Below are 24,811 nucleotides of genomic sequence, written 5' to 3'. Positions count from 1 at the left end.
TGGCAAACGCAGACTCTTCAAACCCTCATATTAGCTTTAGTTGAACCTAATGAACAGTTCCATTATGTTTCTATTTTATTGTAGTTTTTATATATTTTAGACACTATTAAGATGTTATTTGCAACTTCTCCTTTTTCACACATTGAATTGCTAATGTGTATGAAATTTGATATAAAAATGAACTTGCCTATTCATCATTTTTGCACGGAATGAAAACTGTTATCTGTTTCTATTTTATACAGTGTAACCCAGCTACATAAGAACTGTAAGAGAGCAATGATTACAGAGACCAATAACTCTTCCAACACATATGCAGGATGTTGGTGTTGTATAAAGACTGAACCTCTCCTTTAAGCAGCTCTAAACTATACACAGTGTGATAGAAACTGTATATCAAGACATCTGCCGCTGCATCCTACTGCTGCAGTACTTCACCATATTTCATCCTCACATGGGCTCTGAAGAGATAAGCCTTCACCTCATCATGACGGGGCCCCAGGGTAGCCATACCAACCACCCTCGCTCTCCGTGGCAGGGGACCATCAATTCATGGTTGAGGTAAAGTTCGACCCCCTGGGCTGGTAACATTATGCCATGAATGCTCAGTCGACCAGTGTCACTCACACCCCTCTGCCCCCTCCTCTGCCATGCTCACTTCCCCTAAGTCCTAAGTGATACATGAGCCCCTGCCTTGTGGAGCAGAATGGCCCATCCAGGCAGAGCTGACAAGACCCAGTGTCTTAATGGAGCAATACACCAAACGGGTCCTTTGTTACCCTGACCAGCTGCATATCTGCCTCCCCCGCCAACAGCCTTGGCTCTGATAGAAGTGTCTCACAGTATCGACAGCTTCTAATTTACTCTCTCATCATCACTTGCCTCATTTGCTCCTCAGACACAATGCTCCCTTTCTCTCAGCTCGGGTCAGCCATTTTGTTTGCCAGCAATTTGTTGATTAGATTTTTCTGCATCCAATGTTCAATTTGTGCACCAGCCAGCAGCCATATCAAAGTTAGACGTACAGAAAATCAAGCATTAGTCTTTTTCATTCCCACTTAACTTGACTGATTGCGTGCCATCAGACATCAGTGTATTATTTAGTTGTAGTGTATGTCTACGCGCTAGCATGTACCAAAACATCACGGCATCCAAACGGTCTCTAGAAGCCGTTGTCGTCTCTATTGGGGAGCCAACAGATGTGGAGTATGACTGCAGTTCTAATTACTGAAAAAGACAAGTGTGGGGGATAATTACACAGTGGAAGTGAGGCAGAAAACAGAGTCTCGGGCCAAAGCTCTGATCTGAGACGAGAGACAACTCTGGCTGCCCATCACCATATGCAGCCAACTTGCATCAGCACAAATGCTGCTCTCACAAAGAACCTGCTCTGAGAACAGACACAGCTACTGTGTGCTTTACTGAGCATAATCCAACGCTGGCGCAGTTCATGAAAGCAAATGATACAGCAGTCTATGCTATACCTGCATAATGACAATATGCCTGTGCTGCAGGAGTTATTTTTAATGATTTAATACAACTGTATTTCTTCATCTGCATTTAAGCGATAATATCAAGTAAAACAGTCTCCAGTGTCCTTCTTATTTATCAAGTCACTGTTTCGCTTGAGGCGATGTACATGTGCAGCCGGTAAAGCAGGCGCATAAACAACACTTAAAGAACTATCAGGCACGGTTTAACACATTTGTTTGCGTACAAAATATGCACTGTCAATGCACATAAATCACCAAACGAGCAAGTAAAATGCAACATGAGATTTCAAATAGTAGAAAACAACATATTAATTGTGCGTTAAAAAATACATGACTATTCAACATGATAATGTGTCAAATTTTCATCCCTGTATGACACTGCTTCACTTTTACTGTTTACTCTTTTTATAAGCCGTACCCAGGAGACAACAAGCGCGCCTTGGCCTTAATTGGAGGATTAAACATCTGCTTTGCCTATTGCTGAGTAGCCTCACTTTGTAAGTAGGCTCACTAAGTGGGGAGATATTATTTAATTAGCTGCATATCTTATGGAAATGATACTATACAGTACAATTAATCTGGAGGAGATAAGATAAAAAGATCAGGAGAAATGAACCTCAAATGTGTCGATGTGCCAAGGTGTGTGAGCGGGAGGTTTTGTCGTGCAGCACAGCTACATGCCTTTGCGGTTTATATACAGCTCTGCCTCCCCCTTATCAACAGGCAATGTAGGAGCACCATAAGAGAGCTGTGCCGTCCTGTATCTCACACCAATGCCACGTATCTACCAACAAATAAATATATAAACAGAGAGAGGAAAAAAAAGAAAAGTGCGTGGGTGTGCATTGTATTTCTACACTGTGTTGCAAAATATATGCTAATATTAGCTTGCACTTAGGTGTTAGGCAGGCGTGTTTTTATCAGCCTTTGCCAGCAGGCCTGAGGCTTTAAGAGATGGAAGAAGCAATGAGGAAGGTGAAATCCCACACAATCCTATTAGAGTGGATTAGGGGGCAGCTTTCTTTCTATTGCCACTCTGCTTCAGGTGAGCAATTGTAAATTGCAAAAAAAAAAAAAGAATAGTTATGACATGCTCGGTTCTTACAGAGGTCCCCTATTGTGACACAGGGCAGCCATTCATTTTTTTTAAACCTTAGATGTTTTATTTGAGGCTATCATTAAGCCAACATACATGATGTTAAAGTTGTTGATTTGTAAGCCAGGGATAATTATGACGCTGTCAATCAAACCACCCACATACAAAGAGGAGGATGGATTTCTTTTTTTTTCCTCCCAAAACAGCGCCGTGAAATTTAAGTAGAGGCTCGTTATCGATTGGATGATCAATGGCAATCATACATTTTCGTCTTCTTCAAGCTGGCTTCCACAGAAACCCATCCTCTGTGGCCTCCCCTGTGGTTGGGATTATCAGGCCGTAAAGGTTGAAAGATTTCACCCTCCATCTTCTGTTAATTCTCATATGACCTTTTCCAGAACCAATTAGTCCATTAGTAGGGGAGTTATCACTTTTCAGTTGAAACTATTGTACGTCTGGACAATCATGTTTTTATACCTTTCAAAGTGCATACTTTAATTTATGGCCCATTTTAAGTTTTAACCAACGATATGTTACGCCATATAAATTAAACTTTTACTATGTCCATATTTGAAAATCGCTTTGAATATTGCTTCACATTCACACTTGGTTGTGACAATGATTCAAAGTGATCAAAGAGATGAAAGATGATTTGGTAGAGTGTTGCTCTTTGTGTGCACAGCAAGCTTGTGTGCATTTCTGTGTGAATGTCCATGAGCGTGTGTGTGTGTGTGTGTGTGTGTGTATATACATGCTTGACTGGCGCAGAGATATCTGCTGCCTCATTACAATGGCAGAGAATGAAGCTTCTCTGGGGTGACTGAACTCAATTCAGATTAGATTAAAAAAAACGTAGGCTTTTGCATTCTTGATCTCCTCTTTAATTGTTATTATTTTTTTCACTTTCTTGTGCCACTCCTCTGGGAAATGGAGAAGCATGTATAGAGTAAATCAGGATGGACTAGGGAGAACTATTTAAGCTGTTTTATTAGCTTCTTTAACATCGTGACCTGCACCACATCTGCGTCACTCCTCCACACTTCCTGTCTTTGATGCTGCGAGTGTTAGCATGCAAAAAATCAGCAGTGTCTCAAATATTTTAACAATTAATAGAAAAACATCTATACTGCATACCTGCATCCTATATTTATGATATATTCCTTTATACCATCTTTGTCTTATTCATCTCATACTATCATACATAATAAATGTATAATTTCTATATTTTTGGAATCTCTAATTTCTGTTGGTCATTTTTTTTGCAACTTTCCCTTAAAACACACAAAATCCCTGTATAAAAATCATAAAAGTTCCAAATAAATTCAAAATACTAAAGTTTTAATGCATCTGGTGAAACCTGTCCATGTTACAGTGACATCATGGCATTACAAATTGTAGCATTACCAGCTGTGTGTGAGTGAAATCACTACTGCCCCCGGCACCATTTTACGGTTTCCTGTATGGCAGTTTTCGTCAGTGCAAAATTATTAATTTTCTATATCACACTTGTTAGATGTCACACAGATACAACAGTGGCAATGAACGTTGACCAGACAACATTTGAAGTTTTTTCTTATTTTGTAAAATTACCTTTAGAAAAAGCCAGAGGTGTAAACAAACAATGAGGATGAACAAGAAATAGGGAGATGTGAAGAAAGAAGATGCTGTTGATGATGAATCACTAAGTTCCTTATGGGTAAAGCGCCCCCTGACTCAAACTCATCCAGGACCCATGCATGTGAGGGGGGCAGACATCCCTGCGAGTCAAAGGAGGGGGGGCCCTTTTTCTCTCTCTCCCTCTCCATCTTCCAAGTCTCTAATCCGAAACCGGACACATTACTCAGCCGACCTCTCGCTGCCCACCGCACGCATAGTCAGGTCTCATTTCCCTTCATGCCAACCATAGACTGGTCACCACCGAAACCACATAGACCACTGCAGGCACAAAAGGCTACCCACTCCGTCTGCTTGGATGGGCTCTGTGGACCAATGAGAGAGCTGGGGGGTGGGTTGGACAGAGTTGGTCGAGAAGGAAGGATGAGCAGAGCAGGAAGGAAGGAAGGAAGGAAGGAAGGAAGCCAGGGGAAGGACAGAGAACGAGGGCGAGCAAGTATCCCAAGATGCAAGTAGGTTAAAGACCTAAAGCACACACAAATAGAAAGAGAAATAGAAAGAAGGTGTTTGTGTTCTCATACATCAGAAGAAGAGGAGAATGAAACTGCTGCTATCTTTACTCTCTCATTCGTGGGTCAATAACTGCCTATGCTCCCTCTAGAGCAGAGGAACATGTACTCAGATCCTTATCAGGGCAGCTATCATCTCCGCTGCCTCACAGAAGCAAAGATACTGTCATCCTCGCGCTATCGCAGAATGACATCAGCTCAGAGACATGGGAGTAATTATATTATACAAGCCCAAAACACACCGGCAGCAAGGCAACACCAGAGACCATCAACTTTTTTCCCTCATCTCTCTGTTTCTTTCTTCATCTCTTCCGTTCTTTATTCCCTCTATGCTTTTTCTTTTATTTCCTCCCTCTTTTCCCCACTCGTCTGTTCTCTGCAGCATGTGCCAGTACTGACAAGCACTGTCTCTAATCCATTCAACCATCAGCTCTGAAGTTGGAGAGCATTCAAATTGATTATAATCACTTAAATTGCTTCACTGACTTTGATCAAAACCACCAAGTTTTTAAGATACAAAAAAATCAGTTTGTGCAGCAGTTGATAGAGCAGGTGTGAGCATGGGGTATTTACGCATATGTGTAAACGTCATAAATCTGGAGGTTGACTCCCCCCGACTAAACATATGGGATGACACATATTCTCATGGCATAGGCAGAGTTATCGTGTGCATTTCAAAGACAGTGGGCTGATCACTAAACTCTGCCTTTCTTTAGTAAAAGTTACAAGTAGAATATTTATAGAAATGCCCACAAAGTCCCACTGATTCATATTTTAAACTGTAAAACACCTTCCCTATTGATCAGATCCTCTCATCTATCCACCTTCAATGAATAGGAACAGCGTAGTACAGAAGAGAATATGATAACCTACTTATCTGGCATATTGAGTACCATATCCATCTCTGGGAAAGAAGACTATCACCTCTGGGAATCGATCCATGATGAATGGTATGTCTGCTACCCAGAGTTGATACTGTCTGAACCTCATTACTGCTAGCCCTAAACAAACAATGCATCATACTCCAACTCAATTTCATACATCCTGACCATGGTAATTTTCTTCTTCTGTCCACATAAATCAATGACAGACATTCAAGTTCAATAAAAAAAACAAAAAAAACAATGGATGTTTTCTCAGTATGCTGATAAATATGTATATATAGAGAGTGATGTTTATTTTACTAGGAAATCATTTACAGGAATTTAGAGCCCATGTTGTTAGAGAAGATATGGGAGGAATGGCTTGTTAGAGCCCCAAAGGGCAGCCAGAGTTTCTAAATTTAGCCACATACCAAGTGAAAAAGTGCATTTTCACGAGATGGAAACTGAGGCAATTTGCATATAGAACTAACTGTCATCACTCTATTAGCTTTGTTTGGTCTAATCACTTGAGACAATGTTAAATGCACTGTGACAGTAATAGTCAAAGGCAGGTACAGTTACATAAGTATCGCAAATAGCATTAGATTTTAACATTGACAGTGACACCAAAAGCTATGAGAGAGAGACAGATGGGTGGACGCAGAGAGGCAGCGAGGGAGAGAGCAGCTAAATACTATATCAGGCTCGTTTCTGTTGTTTTGATACTTGGAAATTAAAAATGTAAAGCAAAAACAAACCTGGGGGGCCTACGGGTCTTCAATTCACAAATTAGACTGGGAAGATTGAGCTATACATGTTTAATTGCTGCGGTGAACAGACACCCCATGTAAGGAACAAGGCCCATGAAAATTAATTGTGACACAGCTAAGACAACAGCACTGGGGCTTTACAGCAGCAGGCTTTGTCCTGGAGCCAGGTACCATGCTAAACAGCGTGTCTCCCAGTTGCCATTTACGCAACCTCTGGGCTGATCAACCAAACATTTGAATCATGTCACAGAGAAAGCGCTTTCTTTGGTCCCCTCAAGCTCCTGCTCGTAATCACGGCAAAGTACACAGCTACAACAAAAACTCCTATATTCAGTCGTGGAATCCGCCTGGAAGCACCACATGCCCCCGAGGTCCTGAGGGAGAACAGGAGGCAAGCACGAGTGTTGTCCGCTCCAGACAGGTCACAGCAGAGTGGCCTAATTGCCTCTCTTGTTGTCTCAGTAGGCCGGCAAACCTCCCATCTCCCTCATCACCACTGAGGAGCACTGACTCCCTTTTTCGAGCAGGTCTAACTCTGCCCAGCGATCCAGCCTTGTTTATGAGTTGCTCCGATAAAAACATCCTCAAAATGCCAGTGCTGCTCCGTAATGGAGATGTCACTCACAATTGAATGCCCTTGTAGTGTTAAACTTTAATATCAGAGAATCCAGAACATTACAGAGGTGATTTGCAGTACACTGTCAAACAGTGACTATTCCAGTGAAATCCATGGTACCTCAGCATTACGTCAGTGTTACACCAGTGCTGATTACGTCACCCAAAAATGCCTGGGCAGTATGATAACTAAAGAAAAGGAGTATTTTGGTCTTCTAGGTGGCTCGCTGCCTCATTCTAAAACATTGACGTCACTCATAACTTTGGGTGAAATCCACTCAGTTAACTGGTGACAAGTGCAGAGAAAAAGTGGAAAAACAAAAAACAAACTGCAGTAAAACCATAATCACTGATACTGTATTGAGGCAAGCATACTGCAGTCTACCACAAATATTTGGGGTGAGGTTATATAATCCCTCCTAGATTCTTCCTCCATTCGTTTCCTTCCTCCTTCCTGTGTCATGAACCTAAGTGCCAGGCAGGGTGAAGGGGGCCTCATCTACACTCCACGCTGGGCAGGGGCCAGGAGTGGCTCGACAGCCCGCAGAGCTGGAAGGCAACACATCTTTGTCTGTTCCAAACACCGAGGGGCAACGTGGAGCACCACAACCTTCTAATCCTGTCTAATCTGGACACAGTGGAGCATCTGGAGATAGGGATATGGCTAATCTCAGACATGGAGGGCACTTTGCTGAGACAGAAAAAGGGGATGGGTCTAAGCTAGACTCACCCTGTCTTACAGAGCTGCATGTGCATCTGGAGGGATTCTAACAAACAGACAATATCCAACAGTATTTCAGGCTTGAATCAGCAGGAAAATTTCCCAAAGAGTAAATAAAGGCTACTAAAAGTTATCAGCAGTGATGGGCTGCTCAAGAAGGAGCTGTATTTAGAGAAAGTATTGATGGTACAGTGAGGAAATACTTACTGTGCCCTGCTCTTAGGGATGCTGGTGATCTGTGGATAGCAATAGGCACAATATGGTGACGCTTGTTTCCATGGGAGAGGTGAATGTGGTGGAGGCTCTCCACCGCACCTGGTTCTGACCCGGCCACAAAGCCCAGGGCAATGATCCACAAGGCCAGATGGGTGACTGAAGCTGAATTCCGCTTTAGGGGCTCTGCAACGGGCCTCAGGGGAGCAAACTGTGTCCTCCAGCCTCTGAACATCTTCCCTGAGTGACCAGATGAGGCGTCAGATCAAGGTGGAACTTCAGCGAGCCTTACAGCCCCATACTTCTCACCTTGCCAAATCTCACAATGGCCAGAGACACTCACACAGATCCACAGAGAAATGAGGAAAAAAAGAGGGACACCACACAAAATGTCGGTTGTGGGGGGACAAAAATGCCTCTGGCTGTTCTCCACTGAGTTAAGGAATCCGTAGCAGCACCCAGGTAGGTAGAGAAGTATCATAAATCATCATACAAAAACAATCAAAAACATTCACTCAGGAAATTAGGGCAACCGCAAACAGCAATGGAGAGATCCCAGCTTGCTCCAATTCCCCTAGTTCCCTTGTTCTCTCTGTTTCTCTCTTTATCCTTCTGTTAAGCCTTCACAAAATTAGAAACATCTTGCCACCAAAAACTGTTTAGTATTCCAAAGAATTCAAATGCCAGGAAAAAAAGAAAGCCTACTTCAGAGGAGACCGAAAGCACATGTACAAAGTGAATTTCTTCAGAAAATCAAGACAGACATTCTGAGTTCCTTTTCCTTTTCCTCCTCCAGTGGTCTCAGAGGATGTCCAGAGGAATGGGACCATAGTTAAATCCGAGTCTCATTTGCATGGGTCGGACAGCTGCAGCGGCGCACGGTAGACTGCGTGATTGCACCTGTAAGTTGTGCCAAGTAGCGTGCCTGTTCTCCATCTAGAGATATCTGCTCTCAGTGAGACCAAGCGATAGCAATGACAGCACCTGAGAGAGCAGCCCTGGGCAGGAACACACACTCACACACAGGCAGCATCGGCAGCGCCGTTCCAGAAGATGTGCGCAAGAGGGAGAAGGGAGAGAGGAGGAGGAGATGGAGGAGGAGGAGGACAGAGGGAGGGGGAGCCTCGACAGCCAGCCAGGAAGCAGGAGGGAGAGTGGCTATGCAAATGGGCAGCATTCACATAGCGAATCACTGGAGCCTGAGTGCATTGCAGAGGAAGAGCCTATTTAGGCAGAATAGCAGGAATTGAAGCTGTGTCCCCCAGCCCTGATTCCTTTCACAGTCTCTCTACTCTCCCTGTTCAGTCTTTTTCAATCCACTCTCCTGTGCTGACATTCTTCAGCAGTAAACAGAAGGGGGAAGGAAAGGCTAGATTCACTTTTATCATCTCCTTTCTCAGCACTCCTCCTCTTCTTCCTCTCTCTCTCTCTCTCTCTCTCTCTCTTTCTTTTGTCTCTTCTTCCTTTTCTTTTACTGTCTGTAATTTTAGGGAAGTTGTGAGATAATAGTCTTGTGGAAATAAAAAACTGGAGCCAGACAGTACAACCTAATCCTTCCCTCTTCATCATCCAGGAAAACTGTTTCCTATTGGTTCTCAACCTACTGGACTCTGCAGTCTATCGTTACCAAGATGTTAAAAGAGTGAGGATGCTGCAGCTCATATACTGTAGGCAACTCTCTCTCTCTCTCTCTCTCTCTCTCTCTCTCTCTCTCTCTCTCTCTTTCTCCCTCTTATGCAAACATATGTACAGGCACACACACACACACACACACACACACACACACACACACACACACACATGTAAACAAAGCAGGCACAGTGCCAGATCTGGCAGTTGAGAACTGTCCAATAAGAGGTTGCTGAAACTGGGCAAGTCTGCCTCCCCTGCTAATAAAAGACCATTTCTCACAAGAGAAGGAGAGGCTGATCGCAGACTCAGTGTGCAGCAGGCTTACAGGAACGTAGAGAACATGTGGACATAAAAGCCCTGCTGATAAACACAACCGGGTTCAGCTGGGAAGTGTGCTCAGTGTTCAGAGTTCAGGACTGGAGAGCACGAGGCTCAGCTGCAGTGTGCCTGCTACTCTTTGCACACTGGCCATTCAACATCTTCCCCTTCGAAATGCTGTGTTCTAAGCTGGAGGAGGGGAAAAAAAAAAAAAACTGTAAGCAGTGCTGAGCTGATCTTTACGGTTTACAGGGAATACACAGGCATTTCACACCCAAAGAAAGCCAACTTAGCCAGCGTGACACAGAGGATAATATGTCCTTCTCCATTTTCTTTTTCAGTCCACTGTTCACATGAGGAGAAGGGAAGAAGCTTTGAGTGAAGCATGAACCAATTAAACAAATGTTATTGATGAACATTTCAAATGATCCATTTTCAATGCAAATACACATAGAATTAAAGGCTCTGTTGGTTTCTGTAATATGAATTTGAATATAGGAAAAAAAGATCCGAACAGACGTGTTATTGTTATAAGATGAACATAAGCAGTAAGATGACTATAATCTGCCATCTGGCATGAGGACAGATGAGGATACCTCTTATTTCTTTGTTCTATCTGCTAATGTGTTCCAATATAATAGTAAAAAAAAAAAAAAAAAAAAAAAAAAAAAAGCAATTGAAGTATAAAGCAGATGCTGCACACATTAAGGCGCTGTGTTGTTCTCACTTTGTAGAATCTCAATAACTTGGTGCAGCCACCTGGTCAGCAGCATGGAACCACTGCTCGGCTCTCATTTGCAATGGTGAAAAGGAATTTTCCCACAGAATGTGTTTACACTTTTATAATTATCAGCAGTGCAATCTGCATAATTACACCTAATAAGGCAATCTATCAGGGCTGCTTGCCAAGGACAACAACCTGACTTACTATGTCTTCAAATGCAAACTCTTACGGAAAGACAAAACGCTGATACCTTAATTTACAAAGCTGAATAAAAGGGTAAATAAAAGTGTCGTCTGTGCATGTTGTCACACTTTTTTTTTTTTTATACTGGATATTTAGTGGAATTGCTGTGTTAGTAATGCAACACCAAACGACATCAGCAGTGACACATTTATCTGGTTCATCGTGACTTACTTGTTCATTTCTGCCCCCAAGTGGTGAAAATGTAAAGCGCATGAAAAGTGTGTAGGTTTATCAAAACGCCAGCAGCTTATGTTTGATCTACCCAGTACAACAGAAGAGCCGCAGTATTCAACGAGATGAAATAATAAGACTGTTGTTAAAAGCCTCATCAGTGCATCACGTTACTCCAGATATTCAAACTTTAAAAGAAGACGATCGTGTGTAGTCTGATGCGCTAAAATGATTCTGATCAATTTCTTTAAAGATCACCTCGACTAGGATCCCACTAAGGCTTCAGTAGGATGCCCTTGGCTCCAGTAGTTTTCCCTGACAACTTGGATAAGTGAAGTATGAGTAGCAAGAAAAGCAGAGGCCATGCATATAGCTTCAGGGAAAACATTCACAAATAAATTCCTTCCGCCTGCACATAAGCAAACACCTGGGACCACGACTTAAACTAATTTCAGCACAGTTACAGCTTTTAGCTGCTTTAACCAGATGATTGTAAAGTGTTGGACACAAAATGAGTAAATCCTCTTCCACAAGTAAACTTTCGCCATTGAAGAGGATTTTTTTTTTGTTGGTTCCTTATTGTCATCTCACTCCACTTCCTGTTAGTGAGATGTCTTCTTGACAGAGAGACAAAAACAGCTTGCCTTTGTTCCCATATAATACCCAGAGGATTGTGTCTCGGATGCATGTGGTGCATTGAACACATTTCCTCCTTTTGGGTCTACATCTTTTTTTCTTTTTTCTTTTTTTTTTAAGATATGGGGAGTTATCTAAAAAGCAAAAGTGAGGGGGGGGGGGATCGTTTTTGGAAAGTGTGGCGGAGTTTTTTTGCCACCAGTGAGAGGATGAAAAATTGTCTTGAGTGTAATAATCGCTTTGAGACCTAAGAAAAAGAAAAAAACTATAAAAGGACAAGAGTAGTCTCTGTTATTCACTTAAGACTGCAGCCACAGTGGACTGAGCTGATGAGCTGATTTTTGGAGGACTGGAGGGAGAGCAACAGATGGGTGGTTTAAGAGTACCTGACCCCATTGGTGAAGCTAAAGAGCCATCAGACAACACTTTATCACACAAGGAGAGACTCTTATGAGAGGGATAGACACTTAGAGCCACTTTGACAGCAATGTTTCTCCTCCTCAAGAGCTTCCTATCACATGTACTCTTGCCAGTTTCAGATAATGCATCTAATGATGTGGTTATCCTAATTAACACATTCGGTGGACTCCTGAAATGTCCTGGATCACGACACTTAAAGCGTCGATTTCTAAGCAGGTGCAGTTTAGTGTATCAGATGTTATTGTGAGCTCAGAGCAGATCAAGCATGCAAGCCAAGCGATGCATGAACCAGGTATACCTGTTGTAAGCTGGGGAGACACATCTGTGTCAGGCTCAGCAGCATATGTGTCCCTGTGAATGAGAGCATTTTGAGGCCTGTATCTCTGGGGTATACTGTACTCTGGCAGGGAGAATATACTGGAGCGAGCAGAGTTTATTAAAGCCTGGAAAAATATCCTGTAATTAACTCACTTGATATGCATGAAATGTTTATCTTATCAGTCCTGAGATATAAAAGTTCTTAAGATTCAATCCTCTCTATGATATAAAGCAGCAGTGACAAAAAGAACAGCTGATTGGTCGCAGTTCAAATTCTAGTTTAATGCAAGCGAGTTACATTTTTTTTGTCGCAAGTAGATGTTACAGCTACATGATCCTTTCTTCACAACATACTAAAGCTATTCAGCACTAATATTCCCTGTCAAACACTGACATACAATATTAAACCTGAGCTCTTTATACAACTGAGTTTGCTGTGAATATCAAACGTGTCATTACTCATCCAAACGCGCATCACAAACACTACAGAGAGAGAGAGAGAGAGAGACTGAGGAACACACAATGCACTGATGCTAATGCGTGCGAGTGTACGGAAATAGAAACACAGTTCTGTCTTAGTCATCCTGAGATGTGACATGATAAGAACAGACAGATACAGCGAGTCAACACTCAATACAAACACACAAGCTGTACAGTATTCCAACACTGAGGGAGGCCAGGGTGTCAATACTGTTTGTGTTGGCTGAGGATGTTACTTCAGGGTGCCTGTCTGCGACATTTCTCTGCTATATCTGAGTGAGTGGAGTCAACTTTGACCTCTGCAGGTCAAAGAGGCATCAACTTGCTGGTTTCTAATTCATCTGCACCTCAGCATCTGCTGCGAAGCCCTGCAGCTTAAACGATGACCATGACTGCTCATCATGAAGTGATTGGCTCTTTCGATGAATATCTATCCCTCACGCACGTGCTACCCCCGCGCAGCCGATGACTGTTGCATTAAATAAATAGAGCATATGTGCATGTAAGCCACAAAATATCTGCAAATGTCAAGGTTTGTGTTAAAAATGCAGCAACCCTTGTGCGCCGCATTTGTGCTGGCGTTCATTATGCACGCTGAGAAGGCAACATAAATAACACTACTCAAGCTGATAAAATAGCCCACTAATAGGAAATAATGGGCATTTAGTGTTGTCAAAATCAAATCTGCAAATGGCAGTGCACGGTGGCGTAATGGAAAGACTTAATTTTCACTTTTAGAGCGAACCAAGGAAACAAAACTCCACATCAATTCTCATCCATCCTCACTCTAATTCTGTCGCATTTGACTAAGACATTATAATTAATTTAATAGAGCTACTAAATGAAGTTCAAAATGGCTAATTTAAAAAAAAATTATAGCATTAACACTCACAGCTATTTGGCTTCATTTTTGTATCTACATACTGTACTGCAGCTAGTTTCCCAGAGAGGCACTATCCTGAGTTGTACAAATTAAGATGAAGCATACAACATAAGGCAGGCATTGCTCGGCACCACAATTTATCATCATAAATGCACAGTGGCATGTTTATAGTCAAATAGTGATACTGTTTTTTGTCCTTCTCTTCTAAAAAAGACACACATACAAATGCACAGATGTACACACTGCACAGAGGATCCCTTCTTTCACCGAGGCTGGAGCAGGCCCAAACTGCATATACGGGAGATAAACAGACGGAATTTGGTTTTTCATTGCACACTGAGCTGTTTGTATAGCCAATAGGCTCCTCTTGCTCCTTTCACTCATTGGATTCTGCTGCCAAGAGATGCTTTGGAATCTGCCTGATGTGACCAACTGGCATTTTTTTTCCCCCTCCTAATGCATAAACGATGCCACAATAGTGTTATTCATTTCCATAAATCCATTTAAATACACATTAAGATCAAGCGCAGAGGAAATAACATTCAAAAATCCTTGTACGCAAATGCAAATAAAGGTTGTGTGTGTGTGTGTGTGTGTGTGTGTGTGTGTGTGTGTGTGTGTGTACACACTTATGTGCGTGTCAGTGAGTGGGTGTGTGTATGTGCGATGATGATGTGTCTGAGAATGCATAAACCAAATCCTAACTGTCAGTGAGAGAGATAGGGGTCACAGGTCGGCATCTTTCCGGAGGCTTTCTCTCTATCTCCTCTGACAGTTCCCAAGATGCAGTGGGCCACCGGGGCACTACGTCTGTCTCTGTCTGTCTGTCTCTCCTGAAATCCATCCCAAGTAGATCAGGTCCCTTCTCAGAGCTCTTCAATGGGTCAAGGACGGGACTGTGTCTCCCTTCAGGAGTCCACAGCTTATTTGTTAATGAAACACTTTGCTGGGCTTCAGCTAACTGGGACAACGGAAGGGTTTAGTAGGGGGAAAAAAAGTCTCTCTCACAAATTTCAAATAAACAAACTGCTTCTGCTCTTCTCCAAAGCCACTTCTTTTGAATACGGTTTATTCCTTTTGGAGTAAAACTACAAAATAAATGTTAAGGGGAAAGGTCTACTTTCTTTGAAGAGGCAAACAGCAGTTTATGTTCTGGCTCTAGCTTTTTAAATACTTTAAGTGAAAAAACATCTACTTACAGTATCACAATAAAAACCGTTCCTTCATACACAAAGTTTCATCAATGAGCACTACCACGACTGCTGTTCCTTTCCAGTGTTATTCATTCAGAGTACACTTTAAACTCTATTAACCTTCCACTACGACATGAGATCACACATTTTGTGTATCTTCAGTGTCTGTATGTATTTCAGTCCTGTCTGTTTTGAATCATTCAAATATATTACAGATATATAAGGGGGTTGTATGGTCTCTTGTCGCTCTCACCTTAATGTCACACAACCCAGAAGTTGTGCATCACACAAGTTTCACACTTGATGCTTTTCCAATTAGAAAAGGCATGCCGTGGAGACTGTAAGGAAAAAAAACTGTACTCCTGTATTGAAATGAAAGGTGAAGCTGTGGAAAACCGCTCTGGTTGAACGCCAAAGAAAGAAACAAAGCTGAGAAGGTCTTAAACTGGCTGATACTTCTTACCACTTTCTGGTAATTGAGAGCAGAAGAAAGTAAAGAGAAGCAGCTAAAAAATATCAGTCGCAGCACCAGAAGTGATCACACCTCGGGCCTGATTTACTAAGATCTCAAATACAGGGTGCAAAACTGCGTGTTCCTTCCAAAAGTTTGCACTTTTTTTTTTAAGCCGTTTTGCGGGTGATTTACGAAGAGTAATTTCCTCATTGAAATCAGGTGCAACTCCCTGTATGCAAATGAGGGGTTTGCGTGTGTTAAAGTGAATCCAGCAAAGGAAAACAGAGCCACCGCAGAAGGAAAAGGAAATCTGATCCCATTGGAATTAAGAAATATAAATATAACAAGAACAAAATGCTATATAGGAGATTATCAGCAAGAAAGTCAATACTGCGGGGAAAACAAAAAGGCTGAGTCGTAAGAAGATTGTTTTAATTGCTGGTATTTTGTGGCTCCTCCTTATTGTTGGCTGTCAATCATTATTCAGTTAATTCAATAATTTTTCCCTATGGCATCAAAAATGTTTCCACGGGTGTAAAACCACGATCTCTACGTATTCTTTAGTTCCCTGCGTCTCCTTCTCACCACAATAAGAGCAGCCGTCTCTCCAGATTTGCGCATCTGATTAATACGTCCCTTTCAGTCGTATTAAAATAAACGCGCAATCACTTCTCCCGTTTCTACTTTCCGGTTTAGTAAATATCATAGCGGGGGCTAAATTGTTCTATTTGCATGTCCCCTCCCAGTATTTTGCACCTTCAAGCATAATTGCCCAATATTACATATGCATGCAGACAAACACGCAAAAGGGACAACATGTGTTAAATTGCAATCCTCGCTGCACGTCGTTAGTAAACCTGCTTGGACATTGTTTTGGGGTGGTGTGGAGTTTGCAAGTGATTTTACACACGCAAACCTTTAGTAAATCAGGCCATTACTGTAACGACTGACGTAGAGGCTGCATGAGGCTCTGGGACTGTGATACAAAGCTTAAGTAAGACAGTTTTGGTTGTGTAATTGGTCAAATTAATTGCCAAATAAAAAAAAAAAAATCAAGTGATCAGTGTAAAGTGTTTAACCCTGCAGGTTGCCTGTCGAAACAGAAGTCCAGTAAAGATTTACAATGTACTTTTAAAATTCAGTTAAATGCAACACGAGTAAGTGGTAAGACCAAAATTATTCAGCAAAATACTTAGTTTGAGTCATGAAAAGTGATACATGCTTGCTTGGTGATAACACCAATTGCAAGCTACAAATCCAGTACGAAGCAAAGCCAGTGCTGACTCTTCCATGTTATGATGAGCCATTCATGTCTAAGTGAAGACTCGGTATATGAATGGCAAACAGCCTAAAGCAGAACATGCAATGTATATTTGTGGAAAGCGTGTCACATATAGAATGTGTGAGGCTGTGACTCAAGTTGTCTGCATTCAGCAGCACTGCAGGCTCTGCTGCATTAATTTCCCTGTGCCGCAATTTTTTTTTTTTTTTTTTTTAAATGGAGATTTAGAATTGGCTTCATGCCGCCTCTAGATTTTAGCAGACATAATATCTTGAGCTGCATTCCACATGCTCTAGAAATACTACCAGCAGCGGAGCAGCTACGCTTCACACACGGCTTCACAATAACAGACTTGAAAGTATTTTACGTCCACACAGATCCAGGTCACAGAAAGCAAAGGTCTCTGGTAATTAATGATTTTTTTTTTTTACCAGCCTTTTTTCTACAGTGTCTCGTTTCTAGCGAGGTGGCAGCCCCCAGCACCAAATATCCTGTCTGGGATATATTTCGAGCCCATTAAGCAGGTTTCCTCTCTAAACCATTCAGACAGCTCTATCGCTGGGACTCAGTTTGGCTAAGGCATTGACTGATGTGTGTGTGCTTTCCACCCTTGCTGCCTACAGATAAGGCAGGATTTGATTAGTGCCACACATAAAATCTGTCCTTTATGCGCAAAACCTTTAGAAGTTAGTTGAGTTCAAGGACAATTCAGAAAGATAACTTCTATTTACCTCCCCCTAAAGACAGAGAGCATTTGCGTCGTCTAAGACTTTGGTGCATATTGTTGATATTACTTGGAGCACACCGTTCTGTTCACACATACTGAACAGTTGTTTGCTTGCTGTGCAGACTGGCTGGCAAACACCTCTTGAGACAAGTTCGTTCATTTGCTTTGTGACAGCATTTTACAAGTTGGATGTGCTCCTGGGGCTGCATTGCAGGGATAGTACATGGCCTGTTTAGGAGGAGAGAAGGTTTATCTGTTCAGCATGTCTGATTGCTTCTCCAGGTCTGGACTTTATTTGGAACTTAGGAGGTTTTCACGCTGACTACTGGACCATGGATACAGTGGGATATCTCGCTGTAACACAGGGTGTGTTTTCTTACAGGGCACAAATTAAGGAAATGAAATGAAAGACAACCAGTCTAGTTTCAAAGCTTATCAAAACCTGACATAACATACTGTGGTTTATGTCCTTGAGCTTCTTCGAGGCAAAATGGTTCAGGACTGATTCTGTCATTTAGTGAGGTAAACGATGATTTTCTGCAACATGTAGGACCAACAAAGTTGTCTCATTTATACGGAAAAGAAGCAGCATCATTGTTGGAATAATCATCATGCTTAACTTTAATATGGCAAGCAGTAATGCTATATTAACAGCCATTCTAGTCAGACCTGTTACTGAAATTAACACAACAATTATTCATCCTGATTGAACTGGGTTTACTATGTGAAGATACTACAGGAGCAATACCAGAAGATTACAAAATTTAATGACTCATTCAAACATAAAGGAGGAAGCAATGTTATAACGCCTCGACTCCCGGAAGCCATTTAATCGAGTATCCTGGCATTATTTATTTCAAACATCGAATCAATTCCAATATATATTATAATGTATATTCTAATCCACAAGCTGCCATCACAGTTAATAGGTGTTGGACTGATTTTCCCCAGAACGCGGTTTCAGACAGAGTTGTTCTCTATTGTCTGTCCAATATCAGAACTGAACTACAAGCACAACTTATTGAAATTACAATAACTTTAACAGACTCACAATAAGTGAACAACATGAATGATCACTGTATGAATGTACTTTTACATTCTGTTGTCATTGGAGCTCTCTAATACACAATCACCTGCTCCACAGGTCGCTGAGGACCTAATAGGTTTGTTATTTAGGTAATAATGACAGGAAGCCAGTAAAGCACTTTGGCTAGAATTAAAATGAACATGCATATACATTAAGGACAAAACACACAGGCGCCATATGTGGTGCGTCAAAATAGCTGCTGGTATTATTATCTATGTACGACCCTCACACCAGCGGCAGCGAGGCACTTCATGCCACGGCATTATTTTCAGGATCCAGGATGAAAAACTGTTTTTCCCCAGAGAAAAGTACTTTGCAACTCCCCAATCTGCTCCTGTGGCAGCACAACTTCTTCACCTCTTTCTATTGTAGATTGACAAGGAATGAGGAGAAACTATATGTCAGGGTGAAGGAATATCCCGAGCTGTAAGGTCCACAATGCTGTTATTTACAAGGACAATGAGGGACTTACCCATCATTTCATTTTTTTCCGTGCCGTGTTTGGCGATGCGTACCATTGCTAGGGACAGCGCTGTAGCACCTGTGCGTTTTCAGCTTTAGTCTATGTTTTCTAAATTGGATTGCTGAAAGGCAATGATCTCCCCAAGATGGTGTTGCTAAATAGTGACCCATGTGTGACCGTACACCACAGAATTGCAGACACCACCCACCATGGAGAAAGTGAATCAGTTCAACATATTCTCGTCAAAAAAGTGATGTAGTTTTTAAAACGTGAAGCTTGTATTAATGTATTGAAATTTCCTTCACTCCTGAGATATACAGTGTTAGTTTATTCTTCCATCTGCCTCTGCGCTTGTGGTTATTATTTTACCTCTGGTCTTTCCCTAAAAAAAGGTTAAGCAACATAGTCAAAGATATAACAAATAATAACAAATATCTACAGAATAATCCACTGCTCACTCGTATATCACAAAAGTATATTTTTTCATGATGTGAATTTTAAATGTCCATCAGCATCTTACTTTGAAATTTACAGAATTTGTTTCTTCATTTAAATTACTTCTGACTTCAGAAATCCTTCAGAGTGTCAACATAAGCCATCAAAAGTTTTGACATATTCAAGTACAAGCGAGCAAACCTTTTTTTTTTTCAGGGACATTTAAGCTTATTGTCACAGTTCTCCTGGGCACCATGTTCAGTAGCCTGAGTTTATGAGGGAAGGGAATATTCACAGTGTCAGTTCATCACCCTGCAGGGTCGTTCAGCTGATTCTCTGTATCAACACTTTAATTAGCATTGTGTAGTGGAGAAACAACAGCTTCTTATTTCTCGTCATCGTGGCCCTCCAGGCTACCAATTCATAAAAAAAACACCTCAGACATTAGGTTCCCACCACTGCACTGCAATGAGCTCGAGATGAGATTCTGATTAGAGCAAAGATTAGCACGAAGACAACTAAAAATACGCAGTGCCTGTGCTCGACTCAGATCTGGCTGCATATTGTTCATTGACACAAAAACAATGTGCAGGAACTCTCTGGCAGAGTTTGTGTTGTTGGGGACACACCATGTGAACAGCAGCGTGGGTTTATGAACCAATCCGACATATGTCTGACACTGCTGCTCCTCCATACTAATGCCACCGTGCCAGCATGAGGCTGCATCACATAATACGCATTGTACCATGCATCCTCACAGCTGCCTCCTATGTTTTACTATTAAGTTGTGTATAAGTGTAAAACTCAAATTCATGAACTATTTAAAATTGCACCCAGCTAGCTAAAATATGTTAGTTATTCCACACACATTTCCTGCAGAGATCTCATTGCTCGGGCAAAGTTACAAACATGTTACAGCATCCTGGGTGGGAGGAAAGGAGGCCTCGTTTCCATGCCAACAGCCGTTACCACACATATGGGCACTGCTTCTTGGCACAGAAACCCATTTAAATTCTGATACTCAATCAGTAGTGAAAATGACTGAAAATAATTAGGCCAGAGAATGACCGCTCATATTGAGGTGGAGGAAGAATAAGTAAAGCAGAACAAACATGGGACATATCACTAAAGTCTCCTTAAGTCACTTAACTGTGATAGAAATCTTGAGTAGCAGACCAACTCAGTATCCATCTGGGAACAAGCAGTTATGGAATATGTGCAGAGGTAGATGGAGATCCACATCCTGCTAAGCAGCTGGAGGCACTGAGGCATACTGTTTGATAAGTGTGAAAGTGGATCTACACATGGCATAATTTCAAATAAATGGCTGCTTTCAGTCAGATTTCTGCTTTGTAGCGGGGAAGAGCTTGTGATAAATATTTTAAGTATTAAGACATTATGTTGGCGGTATCATATATTTTATTATAGATATATCTATTATATTTGTATATTAAATATAACATAACAAGTTTTCTTTATAAAAAGTGTTTTTTTACATCCCTTAATACCTGTGTTTTCCTATCCTGCCTTTGGCACTCAGCCAAGTTGAGGTGTTTCCCACCCTGAAGATGCAAATCTTTGAAAACTGGTCACAAATAGAAACTGTAGATGGAAAAGAAAGGCTTAGTAACGGCAAATAATGCTCCATGCAGCCGTGGATTAATACACAGTTAGTGCCCTATGAGAATTGTGTGAGAGATTGGCTGCAGTGATAAACTACAGAGGCCATGTTCATGTAATGAAGAAATGTCAGCCAGTGCAGCAGCCAGGCTCAGTGATGTGTTTTAATAGGTTTTTGTACAATAGGGGCCGCGGCACAGAGCAAAACGCTACTGTATATCAAGCTTCGGGTGCACATTCTGCACTGAGTCGGATCAAGTCAACGTTTGTTTAGTTCCTTTCAAGGGATTTGATGACAATAAAAAAAAAATATAGTATACCGGCAGACTTATCCATTATGACAAGAAAAATGTGAACAGCTGCAGCCTCAATTACACTGAGACATCCAATAACCCGTGCTTGTACAGTATGTTGTGTGTGTGCAGTTAAGATAAATGCTAATGAACTTAATCCCTTCTCTAATCTTCAAGTAAATACATACATTATTTATTGGTGAGAAAAATTTTAATATTCTCCATTGATAACACAGAATGGTCATTTGATTGCACAGTTAAAAAGCCTTCAGCTGCCTCACAGCCGACCAGTTAAACTCTACGTGCTATAATTCTTGTGAGCATGCGTGCACATTTGAGGGAATGGCTACTGAAGTGAATACACAGAAGCACTTAAGACTGCTCCTCTCATATCTCGGGGCACAATGGTTACTCAAAGCTAGGCCAAGCGTTCAATACACACAAAGCCAAAATATTTTCAGACCCATAGATTTGTTGTCGCCGGGCGGCATTAAGAGAGGGCCACATCCAGGGCAAAGATAACATTACTTCCATGTGACAGAAGGCTATTTACTCCCGTGCCACATATCCCCTCGGCCTCAACACTGGACCGGGTGTCCCCTTGTATTGATCGAAACCAAACTAAGTGGTCTAATCCTTGTGTGCCACCACAGAGGAGTGGGACACCACTGTCTGGGGTACTTCCTGACTGCTTGTGTGCTTGTGTGTGTGTGTGTGTGTGTGTGTGTGTGTGTGTGTGTGTGTATCTGCATGTTAAAACTGGAGAACAGACACACAAGTGCCCTATTTTATAAGAAAATAAAACTTTAGAAACAGTAAATAAGTACATTATTTTTCATGCTATTCTTCACTAATTTGAATACAGTACAAAGATGTAAACACTGGAGAATCTGTGCAAAATAAGCCCTTATGCATTGTTACTTACAATGCAACTTTCGGTGAAACCCACAAGTCTGTGTTTAAGATTTCATTTTTATGAACTTTCTTAGAGTCTCGACTTTGAGTCTTTTTAAAATATTTATTTGAATTCTGGCTTTTGTAGACTGATGCAAGAGATCAGTGTCAGTGCATGTGTTCGTCTGTATAACACATCAGCTGTCTTTAGACTACATGAAGAGGAGGCACATAACAAAAAGAGGATCCTTTTACTTCTGCATTTGCTTTGGCAAAATCAGACCCCTGTCTATTGCAGATCACATAGTAGAAAATGAGCCCGAGGGCCCAGACAAACAATTCTCAAAGGTACAAAGACACGAGAATGAGCATTGACTTAGACACATTAGAACTCAACTGAGGGGGCCTCGTCTTTGCCCCCCGGGGCAGAGACAGTGGAAGCTAGACCTGCACACAGCCACCATTGTTGGTATAATATTGACATGGCACTAATAGCTCTGGCTATAAGACTGGGTGGAGGAGCAATCAAGCGAGACACAAATTGCGTGAAGGCCTGGCATAGCCCCTGCTGTAGCCTATCCACGACCCACTTTAGCTCAACAACGAACACAATTCTGTTTGTCTCTGTGCATTACCCTCAGATGTTTGACCACTGCAGGCAAACCCCCTCAGGAGACCCAGACTGGAGTTAGTTTACCCCCCCTCCCACACCCCCCATCCCACATACACACACACACACACACACACACACACACACACACACACACACACACACACAAACAGCAGGGCCAACCTCGAAGTTAAAACTAGAACAGTGGTTAAAACCCCAGTGGACATTACAGAGAAGACAAAAATGCAATATGGCAATATTAACTGATGCTCATGCTAAGAAGAAGATGCTCGCTATGTTTTGGTTTTGGCTGATTATCAGCATCAGTTTGTACTTGCAGAAGAGCACTAATGACTTCACCACACACATACAGTACATACAGTCTGCGTTTCCTGTCAGGGTCACTAAGTGGAATGTGTTCCACCCACCATTTTATTCCTACTGGCATAACAAAAAAAAAAGCTTGTAGTGATGAGACCAAACGCATGCTTAACACCATTCACAAGCATCACAATTCATTTTGCATGCATGATTATGTCAGAGGAATCTGATTCATCTTGGCCAGCACAGCTTGTATTCTCTTCAGTCACACTGACTGTAGGTATCCAGTGGGGATAATTGGTTCTATAAATACAATTCTAACACACCATGTCCACAGTTCATTCAGGCAAAAAAAAAATAATAAATAAATCAGTATAGGCACATCACTGGGATGAGGTGCTTGGGAGATGATGAAGAGAAGATCTGAGGATAGTTTTTTTTCTGTATCTATGTCATCATCTTGCCAATCATTCTGAAGTGAGGGGTGCTGCGCTCTTCTGAGAAGTTGAAATACTTTTATCATAACACACTCAAAGCATAGCCAATAAATGACCAATACATGCAATACAAGCAGGACTGTGCAAAGGTTTTAGACCCCTTAAATGGTTATAGATTTGTATCCACAACGCACTAATTAAATGCACAATGTCCTCCTGAAATGTAATGAAGATATCCTTCAGATATGGGAACCTACGACAGACAAATAAAACATCAGTGCGATAACTTCTCTTTATTTCACTTGTTTCAAAAATGATGCAAAGTCACAGATACCCCATTCTCTCTGTGAAGCTTCGGAGCTCAGAGGAAAAAGGATTTTCAGAAAAGGAAAGTTTTGGTACTTTTTTTGGAGTGTGTGCAAATCATTATTTGTGACATCATTTCTGAAGATAATTTGGTCAGTATTATTTATACCACACCCTTACACTCTGATAAATTACACTTCTTATTAGTAGACACACCGTCCTTTTCAAGAACAGGCCAGAGAGCCGCTATGTGACTTTGATTGTTTTAATTATTCACTAGATGAGTGTTTCTACATATAATAACTGAAACTGTTAAATGTTAATACTTCGGAGTTCACTGAATTTTATCTTTATGGTAATAAATGGACTATAACCAGTAAAAAGAAAATAAAGCTACACATTAATACTTAATACTCAGTATTTCAATCAAAATGAAGTGAATTTCGAATTTCCACGAGCTGAACATTGAGATGGTATTTTACTATCAGACATAATATTGGTTCCCTCATGATTTGTGACTGACAGCTACACAATTCATCCCGGCTAAATGTTATGGGTGCCAGGAGCTGTGAAATGGATGTTTTCTCCTTGTGATAAGGCATGGTGCCAAAACTACCCGATAGAGAAATATCTGGAAATGCATTGAGCTCTCCATGTAAGTTGCTTTCTGTGAGACCCATTGCTCTGTTGTGAATTGCCTGCATTTCAGCGTATGCAAATAAAAGTGATATTTTCTTCATACATGCTTCCCTCCTTCCTTCGCCTTTCCGTCCACCCCACCATCCCCTTCCTTCTATCCCCATGACAATCCATCAACTCAGATAAAACCCGACCATCACCAGCTTCATTTTCCTTGGCACAGCCAGGCTGTCTTGCATCACTATTCTGAGAACTAATTCAGTTCATCTACAGT

At 41.5% G+C, this 24,811-nt stretch overlaps 1 protein-coding gene across 27 annotated transcripts in view; it reads right to left on the bottom strand.

The window, feature by feature from the left end:
* The window catches only part of LOC138195467 (neurexin-1a), a 245,336-nt gene that overhangs the window by 92,948 nt on the left and 127,577 nt on the right, over nucleotides 1-24,811 (bottom strand). For 3 of the 27 annotated variants that reach the window (XM_069144926.1, XM_069144927.1, XM_069144928.1), the window contains exon 1: nucleotides 7,946-8,989. The exons of 23 other annotated variants lie outside the window; for them this stretch is intronic. In XM_069144926.1, the coding sequence (XP_069001027.1) occupies nucleotides 7,946-8,186 (241 nt within the window). In that variant the 5' untranslated portion in view covers nucleotides 8,187-8,989. Of the gene's footprint in view, nucleotides 1-7,945; nucleotides 8,991-24,811 lie in introns of those variants that run through there. One more of the 27 variants, XM_069144929.1, reaches the window with a different exon arrangement.

The sequence above is a fragment of the Embiotoca jacksoni genome, unplaced genomic scaffold, assembly GCF_022577435.1.
Source record: "Embiotoca jacksoni isolate LCO1_2020_lvr unplaced genomic scaffold, fEmbJac1.0.p SCAF_12, whole genome shotgun sequence".
NCBI lineage: Eukaryota > Metazoa > Chordata > Actinopteri > Embiotocidae > Embiotoca > Embiotoca jacksoni.
Note: the sequence above shows the minus strand (reverse complement) of the source record. Positions and strands in the feature narration are given on the sequence as shown.